Source organism: Drosophila mauritiana, chromosome 2L (genome assembly GCF_004382145.1).
Source record: "Drosophila mauritiana strain mau12 chromosome 2L, ASM438214v1, whole genome shotgun sequence".
Lineage (NCBI taxonomy): Eukaryota > Metazoa > Arthropoda > Insecta > Diptera > Drosophilidae > Drosophila > Drosophila mauritiana.
In genome coordinates, this window is record NC_046667.1 from 5,230,595 (window position 1) to 5,247,538 (window position 16,944).

A 16,944-nucleotide genomic window follows, 5' to 3' on the forward strand; every position below is an offset into this window, starting at 1 on the left:
GCTGCGAAGTAGCCTATATTGGAAATTTGGCTCGGGCAGAGTTGTCAATTGTTTGGAAATTATAATTTTATTTAATTGGTGCTAATAAATTTATATATAATCTGTATTAATAAACAGTTTATCATATCTTAACATGTTAAGCAAACATAGATTTTATGTAAACATAATTTTAAAATGTTTAATATCCATATTCCATTTAGAAATATTTTTCCTGCTTTAAACTGCAGATCCCAGCGAATCTCATAGCTCCAGATTCAAAAATTTACGCAGTTTTTACTTAACATATTTTTCTCTTAATTCTGCGTATTAAGCCTTGAAATCCTGCAATTATTAAATGAAATGATGCTGTCAAATTGTCTAAGAGACCTTTTAAATATTTATTTTAATTATTTAATTTTCAAGTACCTATCGATAATTTCGCGAATGCTGCCACCCTCTCCTAATGAACGATAGTATTGAATAGAAGTTGATTTAGGTTCCATCTCTATCTCAGATTCTGAATTTGCAAATGTGAGTACATAACAAGGTTTTTCTTTAAAAAAAACGATTCCAGGGGTTTTGAAACTTAAAAAAAGTAAATAAATATCATACTAGTTGGCCATATCAACTCAATAAGTTGCTTGGGAGAATTCATTAGTTGCTACGCGTTTTATGCCAGCTGCCTTTGAGCACCTTACGTAACTACCGAGCAATATAATTGATTTTCGTGATTTTCATTCTTTTCAGCGACATGGCCAACACTCCAGCCACCTCCTCCGCCGGACCCGTGCTCCGTGGCCTCCACAACGCCACCATCAAGCGCAACCTGGCCGTTTCCCTGGGCCTGACCGCCCTGGTGACCATCGCCTACAAAATTCTGGTCAACGATCCCAAGAAGGCCGCCTACGCCGACTTCTACTCGTAAATATAGCTTAACTATGCCACATGGATCATCATCTGATCTGATTTATCCCTTATCCCTGCAGGAAGTACGATGCCAACAAGTCCTTCGAGCGCATGAAGGCCGCCGGTCGTTTCCAGTCCTGCTAGGCTATGTTAACCCACAAAACACAAGTAGTCTAAGTCAAATGATGTTGTTGAGCAAGAGTTGCGCTTCTGTATTGAAAACTAAATAGATTTCAGTCTACGTACGTGCACGAAGGCGTTTTAATTTGGAGCTATGTTGCATGGCAAATTATGATTAAATTCTTTATTATTTACTCGTATTTACAAACTTAGCCAAGTAATGCACAAAACAAACACACAAAACTATAAGGCCGCACACACCGGACCACATCTAAAACCTAATGGCAAAGTCCTTGTAGTCCAGTCGGCTGAGATTGCCCTGGTTCCGGACCTCGCAGCGATCGATTTGGCAGCCGGGTGAGCCCTCAGTGGACAGCCAGGTGATCCTAAGAAGTAGATTTAATCAGGGAGTATTAGCGTGGAGTGTGTAAATTATTCGGGATTACCCACATCTTGTCCACCTCCTCCTTGGGCCCCTGCATCTTGCCCACAATGGTGCCCTGTTTGCTGTTCTTCACCCAGCCAGTGATTCCCGCCTTGGTGCAGCGATCGCGGGTGTCTTTCGTGAGATTCAGGCCTGCCGGTCGAAAAAAGCAATGGTATATGTTTTATATAGTCTCTAGTGCATGTGGAATGGGGCGTGAAACAAAGCCAAGGACAGTTTGGGGCCCCAAAGTAACTAGCTACTGAGGGTTTATTTTTAGGCATCCATCCGAGAGAGCTATGTTATGCTTGATTCCGGATTCCTATTCCCCTCGCAATCCCACCTTGTACATGTCCATAGACCTCGAAGTCCAGCGTCACCAGCAGTCGGATATCCGGAATGCCCATTTCGATCGATTTCGATTTGGTTATGTAAATTTGGCAGCAAACTGCTCGTTATTTTAGAATTTCCTGATTTTATCACTTTACTCGCACTTGATAAAGCACTGCAACCTGGTTTATATCCTATGCAGACTGGAATCCCCAATTTAGTATATATTTTTTGAAAAATATTTGACTCGAAGCGATTTTTTCCGCCGCGATCGCTAGCTTGATTTTCAGCAAACCGTCGCAAATTTAAAACTAAAATGCCAAGTAGCATATCAATTGGTTTCTATTTTGCATTTTCGATTTTGTATTTGCGTATTTATTTTAGCCGCACATTGCAATCTGCCTCTTGCTATATGTTCTTGTTGTTATTTTAGAAAAGAAAATGCAAATACGATGTGGGAATCTTTCGGGACGGTCACAGATAGTTGATTCTGGTGGTCAGTAGCTGATTTTTGGGTGCGCTACAGGGGTTTTTTCGAGAAAGATCTTAACTAATTTGTATTTGTAGATCAATATTTGTTATTAAAATGATTCAATTTTTCACTATTTATATATTATTTTAAAAAATCCTCCAAAGGTAGGAGGACTTAGTTCTAGAAATGCCCGACAGGTGGCTATCCGGTACTTTATTAGATATATGTATGACTGCATTTTGCTCAATTTGGCAATATATTTGTGAATTTTCTTCGCCTAAAGAAAACTTATTGACCCAAAGCAATGCATAGACTTTGTTTCTGTGACCCCTCCGATTTCGCTTTCTATATAATGCACCTATGAGAAATGTAAGGAATGACAAGTTCATAGCAGGCGCATAAGATGGGCCCTGAGACTTTTATAAGACCAGACGACAAGTGCACTTCATTGTATTCTTCTTCGAAGAAAGGGAAATTTATTTATGCAATGAGAATTGCACTATAATGTCCTTCTATAGGAATTCGTCCTTGTAGATAAGGAAAGCGGAAAACAGAAAATTAGGTGCTATAAATAAGTTAGAAAAAGTACTATGGGTAATTTCTTAGAAATCTACGTAAAAGTAAACTCAAGATTAAAAGGGCTTGCACAGCCTAACTGCAATCAATTCAAAATCATTGCAAAAAACAGTTCTTGGAATGCAATCAATATACTTATTTGTTGATTCTACATAATTTAAGCCTTTTTGATTAGTTGAAAAACTAGTATAAATACGAATCGAATGCTGAGCCAATTATCAGTTTTGAGATTGAAAGCCAAGCCTGCATTATGAATCCTACAATTTATTTGAGGTAAGTAAAAGAATTTCAACTTAAAAAATTAAATTTTTTGAAATAATTCCCTTTTTCTTAGCTGCCTTGTGGTCTTCTCAGTGTTTCTGCTGGGAAAAGTACATGCTGAAAACGAAGACGAGTTCGTCACAGAGAAACAGCGCTTACTTAGTGTGTATGGTGATTCTTCGGTTGATGAGGCCACCAAATACAGGAACGTCGACAACCTGGTCACTTTCTACGACAAGTACTCCACTCTCCTGCCGTTGACACCGGAAATGAGCAAACGCGCGGAGGATCTGTTGAGGCGTTACAAGGAGGAAAACGCTCGTGCGGTCTTGGTGGATGGTACTCCGGCTCAAGGCGGATTCTGGATGCCCCTGGTTAAGTTACTCATTGTCCAGCTGGGCGTTGAAATTGCCTCTGAGGGAGTCAAGCGTGCTATTGGATCCTAATCCCTTCCATTAGGAATCAAATCAAATTGGATGTTTATTCAATATCATGTGTAAAACTTTAAATAAATCTTATTGAGCAAACAAATTATACTTTCCAACCCATTCCAACAAATATATACTTTCAATTTTTGGTTTGGTTATATATTTTATATGTAGTATTTACAAATTAATTTATTTGCTGCTTGCGATATATGAAAATACCAATGTACAATGTTTATACTCGTAGTTGAATCGTTATCACTTAGCTAAAATGTGAGTGGGTGAGGTTGCCTTCGTCACCAGGTTAAAATTCGCAACGTAAGCCTGCTGTGTAAAATGCATATATACTTAAACTCTAGATACGTCGATCCTTAAATTTCTGTACAGTTTTGGGATTTGCGATCGGGATAGAGACCACATCTATAGGTAATGCTAAACAACTGACTCTTAAGTAAGCTCAATACGATTAAGCTTAGGCGATTACAACTAGTTTATCAACTAGGCAATAGAAACGCTAGACATGCGCCAGGAATCCGGTTCCCTAAACGATCTGCACGGCGGCGTGTGGTTTCTCGATGAGGCTACTCTGTGCCTCCTTGTCCTTCTCCGCATTCCGGCCGATTGAGACGTGCTCCGGTTTCAGATAGTAATGCGGCGGCGGTGGCTGCGATGTGGCTTGATGGCCCGCCTTCTTCCGGCGCTCGCGGAGGAAGTGCAGCCGCACATAGTTGATGGGTATATCGACGCTATCGGCGCCCACGCCCTCGGCGTCGATGAACACGCCGCGCACCAGGATGGAATTGGAGCACTTGAGGGCAGCGAGAAGCAAGAAAGGAACGATGTGTGTTAGCCAGAAGCTCAGCAGTTTGTTATCTGGTGGATGAGGAAGCATATTAATAGGGCTCGATTACTACAACTACGAACAAGCCATCTTACCTGGATACAGATACACATCCAGCAGATTCCAGATGCCGCGCCAGGCGTTCACAGCCCCAAAGAAAGTCATCAGATAGTAGATGTCGCATATGATCAGCTTGAGGATTCCGCTGATCCGACGACAGACGTACCGCATCAGTGGGTGAATGAGGAACGTCACAAACACCGTCAGATATCCAATGAGCTATTAAAATTTAAATGACTTCAAGTACTGGTTAAGACGAAGGACTAACAGAGATCCCTACCAGCGATCCCCAGGCCGACTTGGCCTTGTCCGCCGGGAACAACAGCAGGTCAAAGATTCCCCAGACGCCGCGCCAGGCGATGACCACCAGGCTGCCGATCACAAAGACCGAGAAGAGGGTGTCCAAAATATACAGACCAGGTTGATGAAAACCCTAAAGAGTTGCGCAATTAGAAAATCCAATCTACTATACTACAGTTCGGCAAACAACTTACGGGTATTTTGAACATGGTGTCCACCTCAAAGTAGTCACTCTTGTGGTCCATGGTCACGGTGTAGGGAGCTGCTCCGAGGTTCCGCAGAGTGCGTGTGGCTACCAGGAAGATGAGCGCGATGGCCGTGACCACGGACACAATGATCAGCGAGTCCACACTGGTCAGCCAGTCGCAGAGCAGCCAGGCACCTCGCCACATATTCACGCAAACGATGCCGAATACGGCCGTATAGAGACGCGATACGGCGTAGTACGTGAGTCGCCTCCGGTCTGGATGGATGTGCTCCTTGAAGAAGTTCTGTGTGACTGTGAAGAAGAAGTGCCCCAGTCCGCCGATCAGAAAGCTGGCCATCGCAGACAGCGGCAAGCTGCCGGGAAACAGGTAGACGAACATCAGTTCCCAGGTGCCACGCCAGTAGGCGATCACACAGGGAGCCACCACCAGGCAGGAGAGCATCATGTCCAGCAGCTCCAGCAGCAGCTCATGGAGATCCCGGCGTGGCGTCTCCGCCTCCAAGCGCTTCTCGCAGGCGGGTGAGTGTGTGGCGTGTGCGGGTGGCAGGTGCACTGGACGCGGATGCGTGTGTGGATGGAGGTGCTGCAGGAGCTGCTGATCCGACACGGATACCGATCCATGGCAATGAGATTTCTGCGCCCTGCCTGCCGTCAAACTGCCCTTGTCCGTGGGCAACATCTCGGGTTTGGTGGGGTTTAGCAGGCTTTTAAGGTCTCCTCCTCCTCCTGCTCCTGCTCCTCTGTTAATTCCCTTCAATTATGGGCAATTATCACTCCGGATATTTCGGCTGGGAGCGCTCCTGCTCGCTGCTCGTCGGCGGCTCGGATGTTTTTGAAATGGTCAGGTAACTAAATGCATTCCGCAACCGGTATGCTCTGCAACCGTCACCGTCGCTGCATCGTCGCTGCGGTGATAATAATCTGGCACTGATAATTAAGTCGTCTATCTGCGAACCCCTCTCGATCTCTCCAGCGTCTGGCCGCAGTTGCATAATCCGCACTAGCATTCGCATCCACTGTCACATCCACATCCACATCCACGTTCACGTCGAGGTTGGCGTTCGCCGTCTGGAATCTGGGTGAGTTATATGTATTAAAGAACAATCATCAAGCCCGGCTCCTTATCACTATTTCCACCGACTCAAATGCCGGTTATCAAGCTCTGCTCCGGGCAGAACACACAACTTGGGTCCTAATAAGTACTTTATAGTCTCTTTTTTCTTTCCTAGTTTATAGACCTAGCAGCTGCCGTGATTGTTGGCTTATCAAAATCCAACGCTTTCCAGTATTCACCGACATATGCAAGTGGACCTTAGGCACTAGTATAGTTCTAAGTTTTGGCATTAAGGCAGGCTTACTATAAAATCCAACAGATAACCCCATTATTTTGGGCAGCTGCGCACATTAATTGAATCTTTTATTATTAGTGAGTTTGCAGATTATAGCACAATTTTTAGTTTGATTTACAGAACATTGGCATTGACACTTAGAAACACAATGCTAGTTTTTAGATAGTAACTGATTGAAACTTTCCCATGTGACTCATCAACTTCTCCATCACATGTCTTCAGATAGTCATCATGGGAATCCTTTATGATGGGTGCTAAAATAAAACCCATCGCAACAACAAGATATGAAAAGCCCAGCACACTTGTTTGTTTGCCCATGTCAGATGTCCCAGATTTTTTGGAGATCACCTGAGAGAGCCGGGCTCTTTTACTGATATCTCAACGTCAACGTGACAATTGTGCGTTGAGTGGCCTCTCCACGCGGCACTTAAGTCGCCCCCTCGGACATATCTCAAGTGACTTAATAGATCCAATTTAGTGGCTTTGATTAAACGCGAAATGCCAGCGAAACAAAAAGCGAAAGTGATGTCCACCACACGACAAAGCATCGAAAGTGTCGCGACGAGTCTTGAACTTGTGCCACTTGAACTTGCCACTTGAGATGGGCAGGTCAGGGGCTTCAGATAATCGTCACTCACAAATAGATTATAAATACATGCAACTTCCCTTAAAAAGCAATCAAATTGAAATTTTAAATGTCAAGGTCCAATATTTTCTAACTTTCAGAATATTTTAAGTAATATAAATAAATAATAAACAAAAGCAGTGTAGTTATTCTAAATATATATGCTCTCTAATGAATTCTACGCTGATTCCATTTATAGTCTTTTGAGCTTCCAACAATTATGCACTGACAGCGACTAATTAGCCAAAGTCCGGCTCGCCGGCCCCTTGAAATTAGTGCAGGATGTTTGTGATTTTCGTGTTTTGCTTGCCGTTCGTCTGCGGCGGCAACGCGGCGTATGCGCGATAATTAAACACACGACTTGCATGGGGCCGCCATCGAAGGTCCAAAAGCGGAATTTTCATCGGGTCCACTGAGGCTACTGCTGCCATCGCTGGCTGTTTGGGTCAAGCTCATTCGCATTTAAATCGGCTGGCTAAATAGACGACCCACTGGGCGGCTCATTGCGCCCAGCAAGACTTCCTCGTTTTGGGGGATTCAGAGATTGATGGAGGGATGCTTGTAAATTGAGATCAGGGATCTGTCGGAATCGGGGGGCTTGGGGATTTTCAAGTTCAAACTCCCCAAGTGGGCCAAGTGACGTGCCGATGCGATGCGATGCAAATGCACATTGTACTCCAATTATGCGAGATAATTGACAAAGAACGGGTGACAATTCAAATGCAAAATTGGACGCTGCGACTGATTCTTAATTTGCGCAAGGCTCTTGACAAGTTCCAGCCTCCGACTTACGACTTGGCTGCCAGCTAATTAGTTTTGCCAACGCAAACAAGCTGTAAATATTACCCGAACTATATCTGTTTCTGTGCAAAGATATATAAGATATATAGATAACTGGAGGGGCTCTGCCAAACAGTCAAATCCCACGAAATGCCGCGTTTTATTTGTATATTGTTAAGTGTTTATGATCTTCAATGATAATTTGCATTTGACTTATTCAAAGCGTTTTCAGGTGCGATAATGGTTAGAGTAGATCTCCTTACAGCTCGCCTTTTGTTCAGTATTTGCTCTACCCATTATCAGCTCCTAAGTGCTCTTTTTATTTTTGCCTGCTTTTCTCAAGTTGAATAATCGCAGCTGATCGAGCTAATTTATAAGTTTGACGGCCGCACAATTACTAGGAGATTGAACAAACATTTATGTATGTTCTAGTGGCTTTTATTTGTAACACTTCAAGTTTACACTTAGCTAAGTAAAAGTGTTATTCTAGATAATAAAAAATATAACTATTCCTTTTCATTTAAATTGTAATAAATATTTGCCTTAAAATCGTTTATTTCAAGTAACAATTCGTATGGCAACACTGCGTATGAGTGATTAAAGCAAATGCTTTTGGTTTTAGCTTAAGGATGAGAATGAATAATTATCTGCATATAATAACACTCATATTTAGCACAAAAAGTGCAGTATTTCCCAATTATAACGATTAGATATGCTAATCAAAATAGCTAATCTTCGTTTATCGGTTATTTCCTATCAGTTATCGTTTTACAAAGCCTGCAAACAAGATAAAATATATAGCGTTTTTAAATCTTAAATCTTAAATCTGTTTGTTTTCAGGTTCCCTTATTTCAAACTGAAATCGATTTAACGTGAAATTTTACAATGTTTTCGGTGTCAAGCGCAAATATTACGAAATTTGGCTATTAGATTCGAACTGACTTACTTCGGAATCGTTGTCCCTTATCAGTTAACGATTTACAAATATTACAAAATTATATATTTCGAACGAGCGGAAAATGCGTGGACAGCGATAAACAAATAACAAACGCGACCATACACAGACACACACACTGGCAAGAGCACACAGTCACACTCACAGCTACGTTGGACTACAATAAATTTGTGCAAGAACAAAAACATGGGATTACCGTTTAAAATTAGCAGAGCTTGCTGTTGCTGATTTTATTATTATTATTATTACTTTTTGCTGCTGGGTGCGTAAGTCGCCAGTGCGAAAGAGGGAGATGCAGCAGTTATTCAGTTGCCATCACTTTTACAACACACACACACCGGAAGTGATCGGGTTTTATCGAATTGCTTCGATTACTATTTGCGTTCGGCTTCGATTCTTCGTTTTCGATTTCGTTCAATTGCGACCGTTCGACCGTTAGACGTTGGCCGTTGATGTTGATGCTCGAATGCGCGTACGCGACTTCTGGCGCTACTATATATATGCCTATACCCGTAGAAATTGGCTAAGCTCGCCCGCTCACACACACACACAAAGCCACTCACAGGCACCCACAAATACTGAAGCAGTTGCAATCTAGTTTACTTGTACGGTGGTTTGAACTCGGCGGACTGATCGCTCTGATCGTTCTGATCGCTCGTCAGTCGCCGGTGGCCGCCGCTACTAAACTGGACAACTGTGGTTCCGGGGGACTTGAAACTGCGTCTGATTTGGGTCTCCGTCGCGAACTGAGTGCCCCAAAAGCCCCCAGCTCAAAAATCGCCACAGCTTTGCATCCATTCCCCCTTTTATCGAGTCGGAATCCGAGCTTGAGCATTTTTAACTTTGGCGAAAATAGGATTTTCTTCTTTTGGCCGAGAAAAGCAAAGTACTTTGCGAGTTTCCAGATGCTGTGAAACCATTACGAAAATTTCTTCTTCTAATACTTGTGTTTTGAAATATTTTGAATATGTCCATTAGGAGCTTTCTTTTTAGCGGTGAGCTTTCTTCAAAGAATGTGGCATCACTTTAATTTTGCATTAGGATCACCTCCAAACAACAACAGTATACTTAAATTACAAAATATTGAATATAAGACGTACAATATCAGTTAATTTTTGAATTCATAAATATAAATTTCACCCATGAAATTCGATTTTTTAGACAGCTGTGTATACGCTTTATGGTAGTGACAGGTTTTTTTTCGCTTAATTATGAATCAATTATTTAATGATACGTGTATTAAAAAACTATTACGTAGCGATATACAATGTTTCAAGTGCCATTTATTGTAACTGGTGGCACTAATACGACACAAATTAGCATGGAATTGATTTAGTTAATAAAGTGTGAGAAATAGTTTATAGAGTTGGAGAACTTGGTGAAATGATTTTGCGCATCAATATTAGCGGAATCCCATGAGAATGCCCTAAAGCTTCATTAGTAGGTACATTTTTGATTTGAATTATAATTTTACCAGAATTTCAGTAATATTTCGCACCCAATAAACTCATAAAAACGTTGCAGGTGCAACGAGTGCAAATCTATAAATATTTAATTACGCCTGAGAACTGGAAAACTGGCTAACACAGTTATAGCCACTTTCCCTTCGAATCGGATTGTTGTAATTAATGGGTGAATAATTTTAGATAACGAAATTAAGTACATTATGCAAACAAACAAATTCAATTAGCCACTGTTTGACAGGTTAAGATTTATAGTGCGCTTGAGAACAAAATTCCCCTCCCTTCACCACATAAAATATGCCACTGCAACCCATGACTGGGATTTGTGATTAGATAGCCGTTCTTAAGTCGCAATCTTAATGTTCACTCAAATCATAAAAATCTACCGTGATTTCCTTTGTCTAATTGTTAGCACCCGCCAAACAAATTAAAAGATAATGGCTAATTTAATGGCACTCGTGTACTTCATTAGACCATTGGTGAAAACCATAATGCTTATTTATTGTTTAACCTTGAAATCGGCTGATTTGGATTGTTTTGCCAAAATAAAGTCGAGTGCTTGTCTGGATCTATATCTCTCAAACCATCTTTTTGCCCTTATCAAGCACAAACTTAAAGGAAACCCATAAAACTTAACTTTTCGAAAAGTTTGGGAATTTTCGAAACACTTAGGGTCAAAAGAAAAAAGCTTTTTTTTGACATATTTTAGACTTTTTCTTGGCACTTCACTGCTTATGCTTTTTTATATAAAAACAATTGAACTAAACATATGATTGCTTAATTTCAGCTTTATCTTACCAGTTTTCAGATAGCCACTATCAAAGTTAAAAAAATAAAGTCGAGACACTAGTAGAGCCCACTGATACGTATTTAAAGCCGGTCACAACATTACTAACCTACGACAAAACGAAACTAGATTCAACTAAAGCTCCGATTCGCAGATCACAAAGATATTCCAATGCCATTCCAAGTGACCCGCGCTTTTTTTTCGGTCAGACCTATGCAAATCAGACCAAAAATCACCGAGTCACCGATTTGCTGGATTATTTATTTAATTCATTAATTAGTCCAAGCTGTGTCAAATATTTACATACGTCTCCTCCGATTCGAGCGCTCGATGATCACAAACTGTGAACCGTTGCCAAATATTTGGACCTCTCAAGCGCCCAACATCGCTGGCGATTCGTTATCGCCAGCCCAAGTGATAAGACCAAATCGAGAGGAAGGTATAAATACGAGTCCATTCCACACCCTTAAGTTGTTTGGTTGGCCTATTCCCGTTCGACGGCGATTAGAATTTAATGTAAATATCGTTTCAACTGGATTCGATGGTGTATTTTTCCGTCATAAGAGTTGCTGGTAAGTATGTTGCGATTCCTGTTCTCGGCCATTATGGTCAGATGACTAAAGCTGCTGCTATCGGAGTGTTGCCAAAACACAGACATAAAGGCCCAATCGCGGTTGCCGGGTCATAAAGATCGAGCACAGCTATCGCCCGCGATTTCGATGCTGAAAAAGTCGAAGGGGTTCGCCGTTTCGCGCGGTTTTAATCGCGCGCAACACGAGTGCGTTTGTGCTTAGTATCAGGCGACACGTTTTTGGATTTGTATGGTATTAAGAACATACAGAGAACACAGATGTGTACTACTTGTTCTGCTTGTCTTTAATTAGTTTAGCTGGTTTAACTAGTAAAGAATATTTTGAGTATTCGTTGAACTGGCGTTAAAATTGACTGTCTATATAAATGATAAGGTTCCATTAAATTCGAAAAGACTGATTAAAGGTTATTGTGCTGGATGAATCTGTTGTTGCTCAAAATTTCTACAAATATGCACTGAGCACACAATTCTTCGAGTCAAACTGGGGAAAAATGTAATCATCTGATAATACAAAATGTAAATATGATTACCCTCGAAATATGACGCACAAATTTAATAACTTTTCCATCTCAATCGGAATTTAATTCTAAATGGAATTGGGTGCACTTTTTATGCATGCTGACTGGACTTTTAAATAGCAAATGTTTACAGCAACAATTAATGAAAAGTGCAATAATACACTATAGTTTAGTTCTACCGCCTTTTATATTTGCTATATATTTCTTTATCTTCCGGTAGCCATTTTGTTTGCGAACCTAAAGGTATGCAACATAAATTGAAATGGTATGTTGAAACATAATTTGGACTCAAGTTTATTAAACCTAAATATTTTAAATGCCTAGTGACATTAAATCTTAATTTATATTTATTATTTATTATTTATTTGTTTATATTTATAAAATTACATTGTACGACTAAGCTCTGGCAGCTTTTAGCTCTGTTTCCTTGGCCTTGAAATCCTCCACCAGCTTGAACTTTTGGATCTTGCCGGAGGTGGTTTTTGGGAATGCATCTATGGGGATCACATATCTGGGCACCTTGAAGTGGGCCAGTTTGCCCTTGGCATAGGCCTTCAAGGTCTCCGCGGTGAAGGAGGCGGGGTCCACGCCCTCCTCCAGGCGAACATAGGCGCAGACTTCCTCACCCAATCGCTCATCAGCCACACCAATCACCTGGAATATAGGATAATATTATAACAAAATAATTACATAAATTAATAAATTTACAAAACACAACTCACATGCGCCTCAATGACCTGTGGATGAGCATTTAGAAAGTCTTCGATCTCTTTGGGGAATATATTTTCGCCGCCACGGATGAGCATCTCCTTCAGGCGACCCACAATCCGTCCATATCCATTGGCCTCCAGGACAAACTGATCGCCCGTGCGCAACCACCTATCATTACCGATGGTTTCCTTTGTTTTCTCCTCATCACCGTGGTAGCCCAGCATTGTGGTATATCCGCGGACGCACAGCTCTCCGGGCTGTCCGAATGGCACACACCTGCCCTCGGCATCCACCACCTTGGCCTCGATGTGATCCGTCAGATGGCCAACTGAGTTGAGGACAACATCGCTGCTATCGCCGGGCAAGGATTGGAAGATAACAGCTGTGGTTTCCGTCAGGCCATAGACACTGTGCACCGCCTCCACGTTGAGAACCTGCCTCACATCCTTGATCAGCTGCGGCGACACAATGGCACCTCCGGTGACGGCCTTCTTGATCCTGCCCAGCGGCACCTGCAGCTTCTTCTGCGTGTTTACCAAATCCACATACATGGTGGGTGTGCCATGGATCACCGAGCACTTTTCATTGACGATGGCCTGCAGCGAGTCCTTGGGACTGAATCCGGCAGCGGGCAGGACCATGGTGGCACCTTTGGTCAGAGCAGCCATGATGGTGATGATCACACCGAAGGCATGGAACATGGGCACCTGCACACAGATCCTTTCACCCTGCAGTTCATTGCGATTACCCACATGGATGCCATTGTTAACGAAATTGTGATGGGTAAGGCAGGCAGCCTTGGGATTGCCAGTGGTTCCCGATGTGAACTGGATATTGCACGCAGACTCGGGCAGAATGCTCTTCTGGATTTTGGTCACCTCTTCGCGCTCCGATTTGCTGGCCAGGTCCAGGAAGTCATCGAAGCGCAGGGCACCCTTCAGGTCATCATTGCTGTTGATGATTACGGATCGCAGGTGCGGGAACTTCTTACTACGGATCTTGCCAGGCTCTGCATCCGCGATTTCCGGGCAGATATCCCTCAAGATCTCATAGTAGTTCTGCGTCTTGAAGGTCTCCGGCGCAATGATGGCCTTCACATTGACCTTATTCAGACAGTAGGCTATTTCGGGTCCCTGGTAAGCGGGATTCAGACCCACCGATGTGAGACCCGCCCGAGCTGCTCCCATCATGCCCAAGTACCAGTGCATGTAGTTTGGTGCCCACAGACCAACGGCATCACCTGGCTGCAGGCCCAACTTCCGGAAACCCGCCGCCAGTGCATCCGCTTCCTGCAGCAAACTCTTGAAGCTGTACCGCTTGCCCTCGTGGCAGGAGACAATCGCCTCCACATCGCCAAAATCCGCAGCTGATAGCTCTAACTGCTGGCCAATGGTGCGATACACCAAGGGATCCTTACCGATATGATGCTTATGGCTGATCAGAGTGGGCATCGAGGTGGAGAAGCTGCAAAAGAAGATGTCAGTTAATATGTATCATAAGTTTGTAAAGTTAATGGAACGAGGAACTAATAGGATGTTTCTTTAGTTTCTAAATTCTTAAAAAGGCATGCTATTGTTATATAAATCGCTCCATGCTCTTGAGATTATTTTCGAAAGATTCTACGTGTCAAAAAGCTCAATTTTACCATCGACGGTTTGCGTTTTCGCTCAAGATTTAGTTAATGTCGAAGCTTTTTCAGATGAAAAGCTTGACACTAATATAGATTGCAATTATTTGTGCAAACATATATGTTTTATCACTCGATAGTTCTGCTGACAGATTCCGAATTGTAAGCGTAACTTTAGCCACTGCCAAGTGGTAAAGAGAGGTGCTTCAGAAGTCGCACAATAATATTTATTTAGTGGCCATATCAGCCGGTAGTGGCCAATTGTATACTATGTAATTCATATGCTTATATTTGTAAATGTAAACACTTGTAATGTGAAAACAGTGGCTATCTGTTGTGGCGCTGCGATTATAGATCTTACACTTGGGCTTTTGGCTTCGCTGCTGGTCAAATACATATTATCAAGCGAGTGGAAAGTTCTGCTCACGATTTGCTTACCTTTTGAAATTTCAAGAGATAAGCAAATCGTGAGCAGAAGATGAATTATCTAAATTGATACCTGATAATTAAAACGACCTGTTGCTGGTCTAAATTTGAACACCACTCCTCCAGCCACGCCCCCTTTAAGTCTGTGTTTTAGTTTGATGACCTTTACTTAGGCCTAATGACTACCAACTACTGTGGGCAACTGTACCTTCTATCTGGAATCAGAAATATTACGCAACGTGGCGAAGGGGGAGTGGTATGTGTGGGGGTAGGGGGTTTGATATATATGTATGTATATAGTACTGGGCACCCCAACCAAAGCTGCGCAATTAGATGGTGGAAACTTCCCAAACCTCCTTCACGAGCAGACACTATGACCTTGGCCCCCTATCTATGAGGATGAGCACCCTTAAAGGTCCTGATCCTGCCTACCTGCGCATCGAGTTGAAGACACATTTCTGCCTCAGCATGTATCTGGAGATGGCCTGCAGCTTGCTGTTCATCTTGGCACTTATCACAGTTAATTGTTTTAAACGGCTGTTTTGATTGATTATAGTTTCATAATATGCACAGGTACACTTTTGGCTAAAACGACTATTAGTTTTCAATTCAGTTCTGCTCGGCTTGTTTGGCAACCTAGGAACGTCCGCAGCCCGTCAAGTTCTGAAACAAACTGAGTGGGGAGGTCTCCTAATCGCCGTATGTTCTGCCAGCTTTGCTGCCTCTGTCGACGCCTCAAGTTTTTTTTTATATTTCATTAATTTTTTTTCTTTATAGCCAGACAAGATCGTTGCCGTCGTTTGTTTTGCTTTCTGTTTTAACGCTTTTATTTTGGTTGCGTTTTTGTTGGCTTTTGGCAGCACGTGTGACTGAGAGTTGCACTGTGTGTGTGTGGTGCTTTTAGTTCTATTATGTTTGCTTAATCTGTAGCTTTTGATGGGCTGAGGCGTGGAAAATGGGGGTTGTCCACCAGTGAATACCTTAAACTAATTATGTAGGAAACAATTGGAGAGCTTTACAATCTGAGATTTGTAATAAATTTTTAAACTCTTTTTTGAAACTCTAATAAAATATTTTTAAACTTAGCTTTACTAGCAATATTTTTCGATTAAAACAAATTGAAAGTTAATAAACTCCCCCCACAATATTGTTTGACTACGCCCCCAGTTGTTTGGAGCTCGCATGTTTGAAGCTTTTTCCTTGTGGCGTGATACGCAGCTTTTTGATCTCCCAGAAATGTTCGCTCTCTCTCTGAAACACAAGATCATATGTTTTGTCTGAGCTTAATGTGATAATATTAATCTCAGAATAATCAAAATGTTATTAATGTGGAAAATTGTCAAGGAACGTAGAGAGTAACATGGTAATTCTACATTTTAAATGGTTCTGATGGTAAAAAAGTTTTAACTTTATAGTTATAATATCATTACCTTGAGTTAGTAAGATTTAAAAAATAAAATAAGCTGCATTTTAAAAGCTACCTTTATTGTCCAGACGACAACAACTTTACGATAAGATAAGTTACATTTTTGCTACTTGAATCACTTTTTGCGGCATCACTGATAAGCAAGCAGACATAATTCGCGTGGCTGAAGGCTTTCCTGATTCCTATCGCTATATTTCTGCTCTTATCATGCCCCCAAAAAAGTTTTCCACACTCGAAGAATTGCTTTTTATTTAGTTGACCTTGTTGTCAAATCAGCAGGGCATATTTATATCTGCAATTGGAACTACAATTGATGAATAAGAATTGCTTGCGAATATCTTGATGAGTTATTCGTGAATATCTTTGAATCTGAAACGAACGTTACTAAGCTAGTAACTAGCTTATATATAAATATAAATATAAATATATAAATGCAAATAAAGGAAGGATCACTTTTTCTAGTATTTATAGAACCATTTATTATAAAGAGAGGTTTAGAAGTGGTTACCTGGACTAACCAAAAAACTATTAGCCATTCATTTTCCTGTCCACTTGGGATTTTTGCGACCAGTCAGCAAGGATGTCATATTCCCAACTGCGACTCTTGCCCATTTGGATTTCCCAGCGCCGCTTAACGACGTTGGAAATCCCAACGAAACTTAAGAGTAGCGGCCAGATTTTGGCGCCAAAAAAGGCGGTATTACCCGAGATTCAACAATTGTAAACAAACGCTTGCGCGGATGCGACTTGGCTCTTCCCACTGATTTTTCGCAGGAGCGTCTT

At 41.8% G+C, this 16,944-nt stretch overlaps 5 protein-coding genes across 8 annotated transcripts; 2 read left to right on the forward strand and 3 right to left on the reverse strand.

The window, feature by feature from the left end:
• The first annotated feature begins 444 nt into the window (after nucleotides 1-444).
• LOC117150704 (cytochrome c oxidase subunit 6C-1) lies at nucleotides 445-1,127 on the forward strand. Its single transcript, XM_033317716.1, has 3 exons — nucleotides 445-510; nucleotides 727-900; nucleotides 966-1,127. The coding sequence occupies exons 2-3, from the start codon at nucleotides 731-733 to the stop codon at nucleotides 1,027-1,029; spliced, it is 234 nt and encodes a 77-aa protein (XP_033173607.1). The 5' UTR covers nucleotides 445-510; nucleotides 727-730; the 3' UTR covers nucleotides 1,030-1,127.
• A 31-nt stretch (nucleotides 1,128-1,158) lies between these two features.
• LOC117150703 (acylphosphatase-2) lies at nucleotides 1,159-2,075 on the reverse strand. The gene is made up of 3 exons (XM_033317715.1): nucleotides 1,773-2,075; nucleotides 1,456-1,582; nucleotides 1,159-1,391 (listed from the first exon to the last, which is right to left on the reverse strand). Exons 1-3 carry the CDS (start codon nucleotides 1,834-1,836, stop codon nucleotides 1,277-1,279), a joined length of 306 nt encoding a protein of 101 aa, XP_033173606.1. The 5' UTR covers nucleotides 1,837-2,075; the 3' UTR covers nucleotides 1,159-1,276.
• A 908-nt stretch (nucleotides 2,076-2,983) lies between these two features.
• Nucleotides 2,984-3,658, forward strand: LOC117145749 (protein Turandot M). The gene is made up of 2 exons (XM_033311517.1): nucleotides 2,984-3,080; nucleotides 3,142-3,658. The coding sequence occupies exons 1-2, from the start codon at nucleotides 3,058-3,060 to the stop codon at nucleotides 3,512-3,514; spliced, it is 396 nt and encodes a 131-aa protein (XP_033167408.1). The 5' UTR covers nucleotides 2,984-3,057; the 3' UTR covers nucleotides 3,515-3,658.
• Nucleotides 3,640-11,186, reverse strand: LOC117145727. Of its 4 annotated transcripts, none has more exons than XM_033311505.1 (5): nucleotides 11,169-11,186; nucleotides 4,889-5,977; nucleotides 4,675-4,827; nucleotides 4,430-4,613; nucleotides 3,640-4,366 (listed from the first exon to the last, which is right to left on the reverse strand). In XM_033311505.1, the coding sequence occupies exons 2-5, from the start codon at nucleotides 5,579-5,581 to the stop codon at nucleotides 4,035-4,037; spliced, it is 1,362 nt and encodes a 453-aa protein (XP_033167396.1). In that variant the 5' UTR covers nucleotides 5,582-5,977; nucleotides 11,169-11,186; the 3' UTR covers nucleotides 3,640-4,034. The 4 variants fall into 4 exon arrangements, with proteins under 4 accessions (XP_033167396.1, XP_033167388.1, XP_033167381.1 ...); XM_033311497.1 differs by lacking the exon at nucleotides 11,169-11,186 and adding an exon at nucleotides 10,971-11,037; XM_033311490.1 differs by lacking the exon at nucleotides 11,169-11,186 and adding an exon at nucleotides 8,861-9,120.
• A 1,125-nt stretch (nucleotides 11,187-12,311) lies between these two features.
• LOC117145718 (medium-chain acyl-CoA ligase ACSF2, mitochondrial) lies at nucleotides 12,312-15,420 on the reverse strand. Its single transcript, XM_033311467.1, has 3 exons — nucleotides 15,168-15,420; nucleotides 12,694-14,146; nucleotides 12,312-12,625 (listed from the first exon to the last, which is right to left on the reverse strand). The coding sequence occupies exons 1-3, from the start codon at nucleotides 15,236-15,238 to the stop codon at nucleotides 12,368-12,370; spliced, it is 1,782 nt and encodes a 593-aa protein (XP_033167358.1). The 5' UTR covers nucleotides 15,239-15,420; the 3' UTR covers nucleotides 12,312-12,367.
• Between the last annotated feature and the right edge of the window lie 1,524 nt (nucleotides 15,421-16,944).

Excerpts from the sequence above, each read along its gene's own strand:
- LOC117150704 (XM_033317716.1), top strand. The coding sequence starts at position 731 with ATGGCCAACACTCCAGCCACCTCCTCCGCCGGACCCGTGCTCCGTGGC. Across the intron at positions 901-965 it reads GCCTACGCCGACTTCTACTC|GAAGTACGATGCCAACAAGT; the intron begins GTAAATATAGCT and ends TTATCCCTGCAG.
- LOC117150703 (XM_033317715.1), bottom strand. The coding sequence starts at position 1,836 with ATGGGCATTCCGGATATCCGACTGCTGGTGACGCTGGACTTCGAGGTC. Across the intron at positions 1,583-1,772 it reads GGTCTATGGACATGTACAAG|GCCTGAATCTCACGAAAGAC; the intron begins GTGGGATTGCGA and ends TTCGACCGGCAG. Across the intron at positions 1,392-1,455 it reads AAGGAGGAGGTGGACAAGAT|GATCACCTGGCTGTCCACTG; the intron begins GTGGGTAATCCC and ends TCTACTTCTTAG.
- LOC117145749 (XM_033311517.1), top strand. The coding sequence starts at position 3,058 with ATGAATCCTACAATTTATTTGAG. Across the intron at positions 3,081-3,141 it reads AATCCTACAATTTATTTGAG|CTGCCTTGTGGTCTTCTCAG; the intron begins GTAAGTAAAAGA and ends CCTTTTTCTTAG.
- LOC117145727 (XM_033311505.1), bottom strand. The coding sequence starts at position 5,581 with ATGTTGCCCACGGACAAGGGCAGTTTGACGGCAGGCAGGGCGCAGAAA. Across the intron at positions 4,828-4,888 it reads ACACCATGTTCAAAATACCC|GGTTTTCATCAACCTGGTCT; the intron begins GTAAGTTGTTTG and ends GCAACTCTTTAG. Across the intron at positions 4,367-4,429 it reads GGATGTGTATCTGTATCCAG|ATAACAAACTGCTGAGCTTC; the intron begins GTAAGATGGCTT and ends CTCATCCACCAG.
- LOC117145718 (XM_033311467.1), bottom strand. The coding sequence starts at position 15,238 with ATGAACAGCAAGCTGCAGGCCATCTCCAGATACATGCTGAGGCAGAAA. Across the intron at positions 14,147-15,167 it reads GTCTTCAACTCGATGCGCAG|CTTCTCCACCTCGATGCCCA; the intron begins GTAGGCAGGATC and ends CTTCTTTTGCAG. Across the intron at positions 12,626-12,693 it reads CACAGGTCATTGAGGCGCAT|GTGATTGGTGTGGCTGATGA; the intron begins GTGAGTTGTGTT and ends CCTATATTCCAG.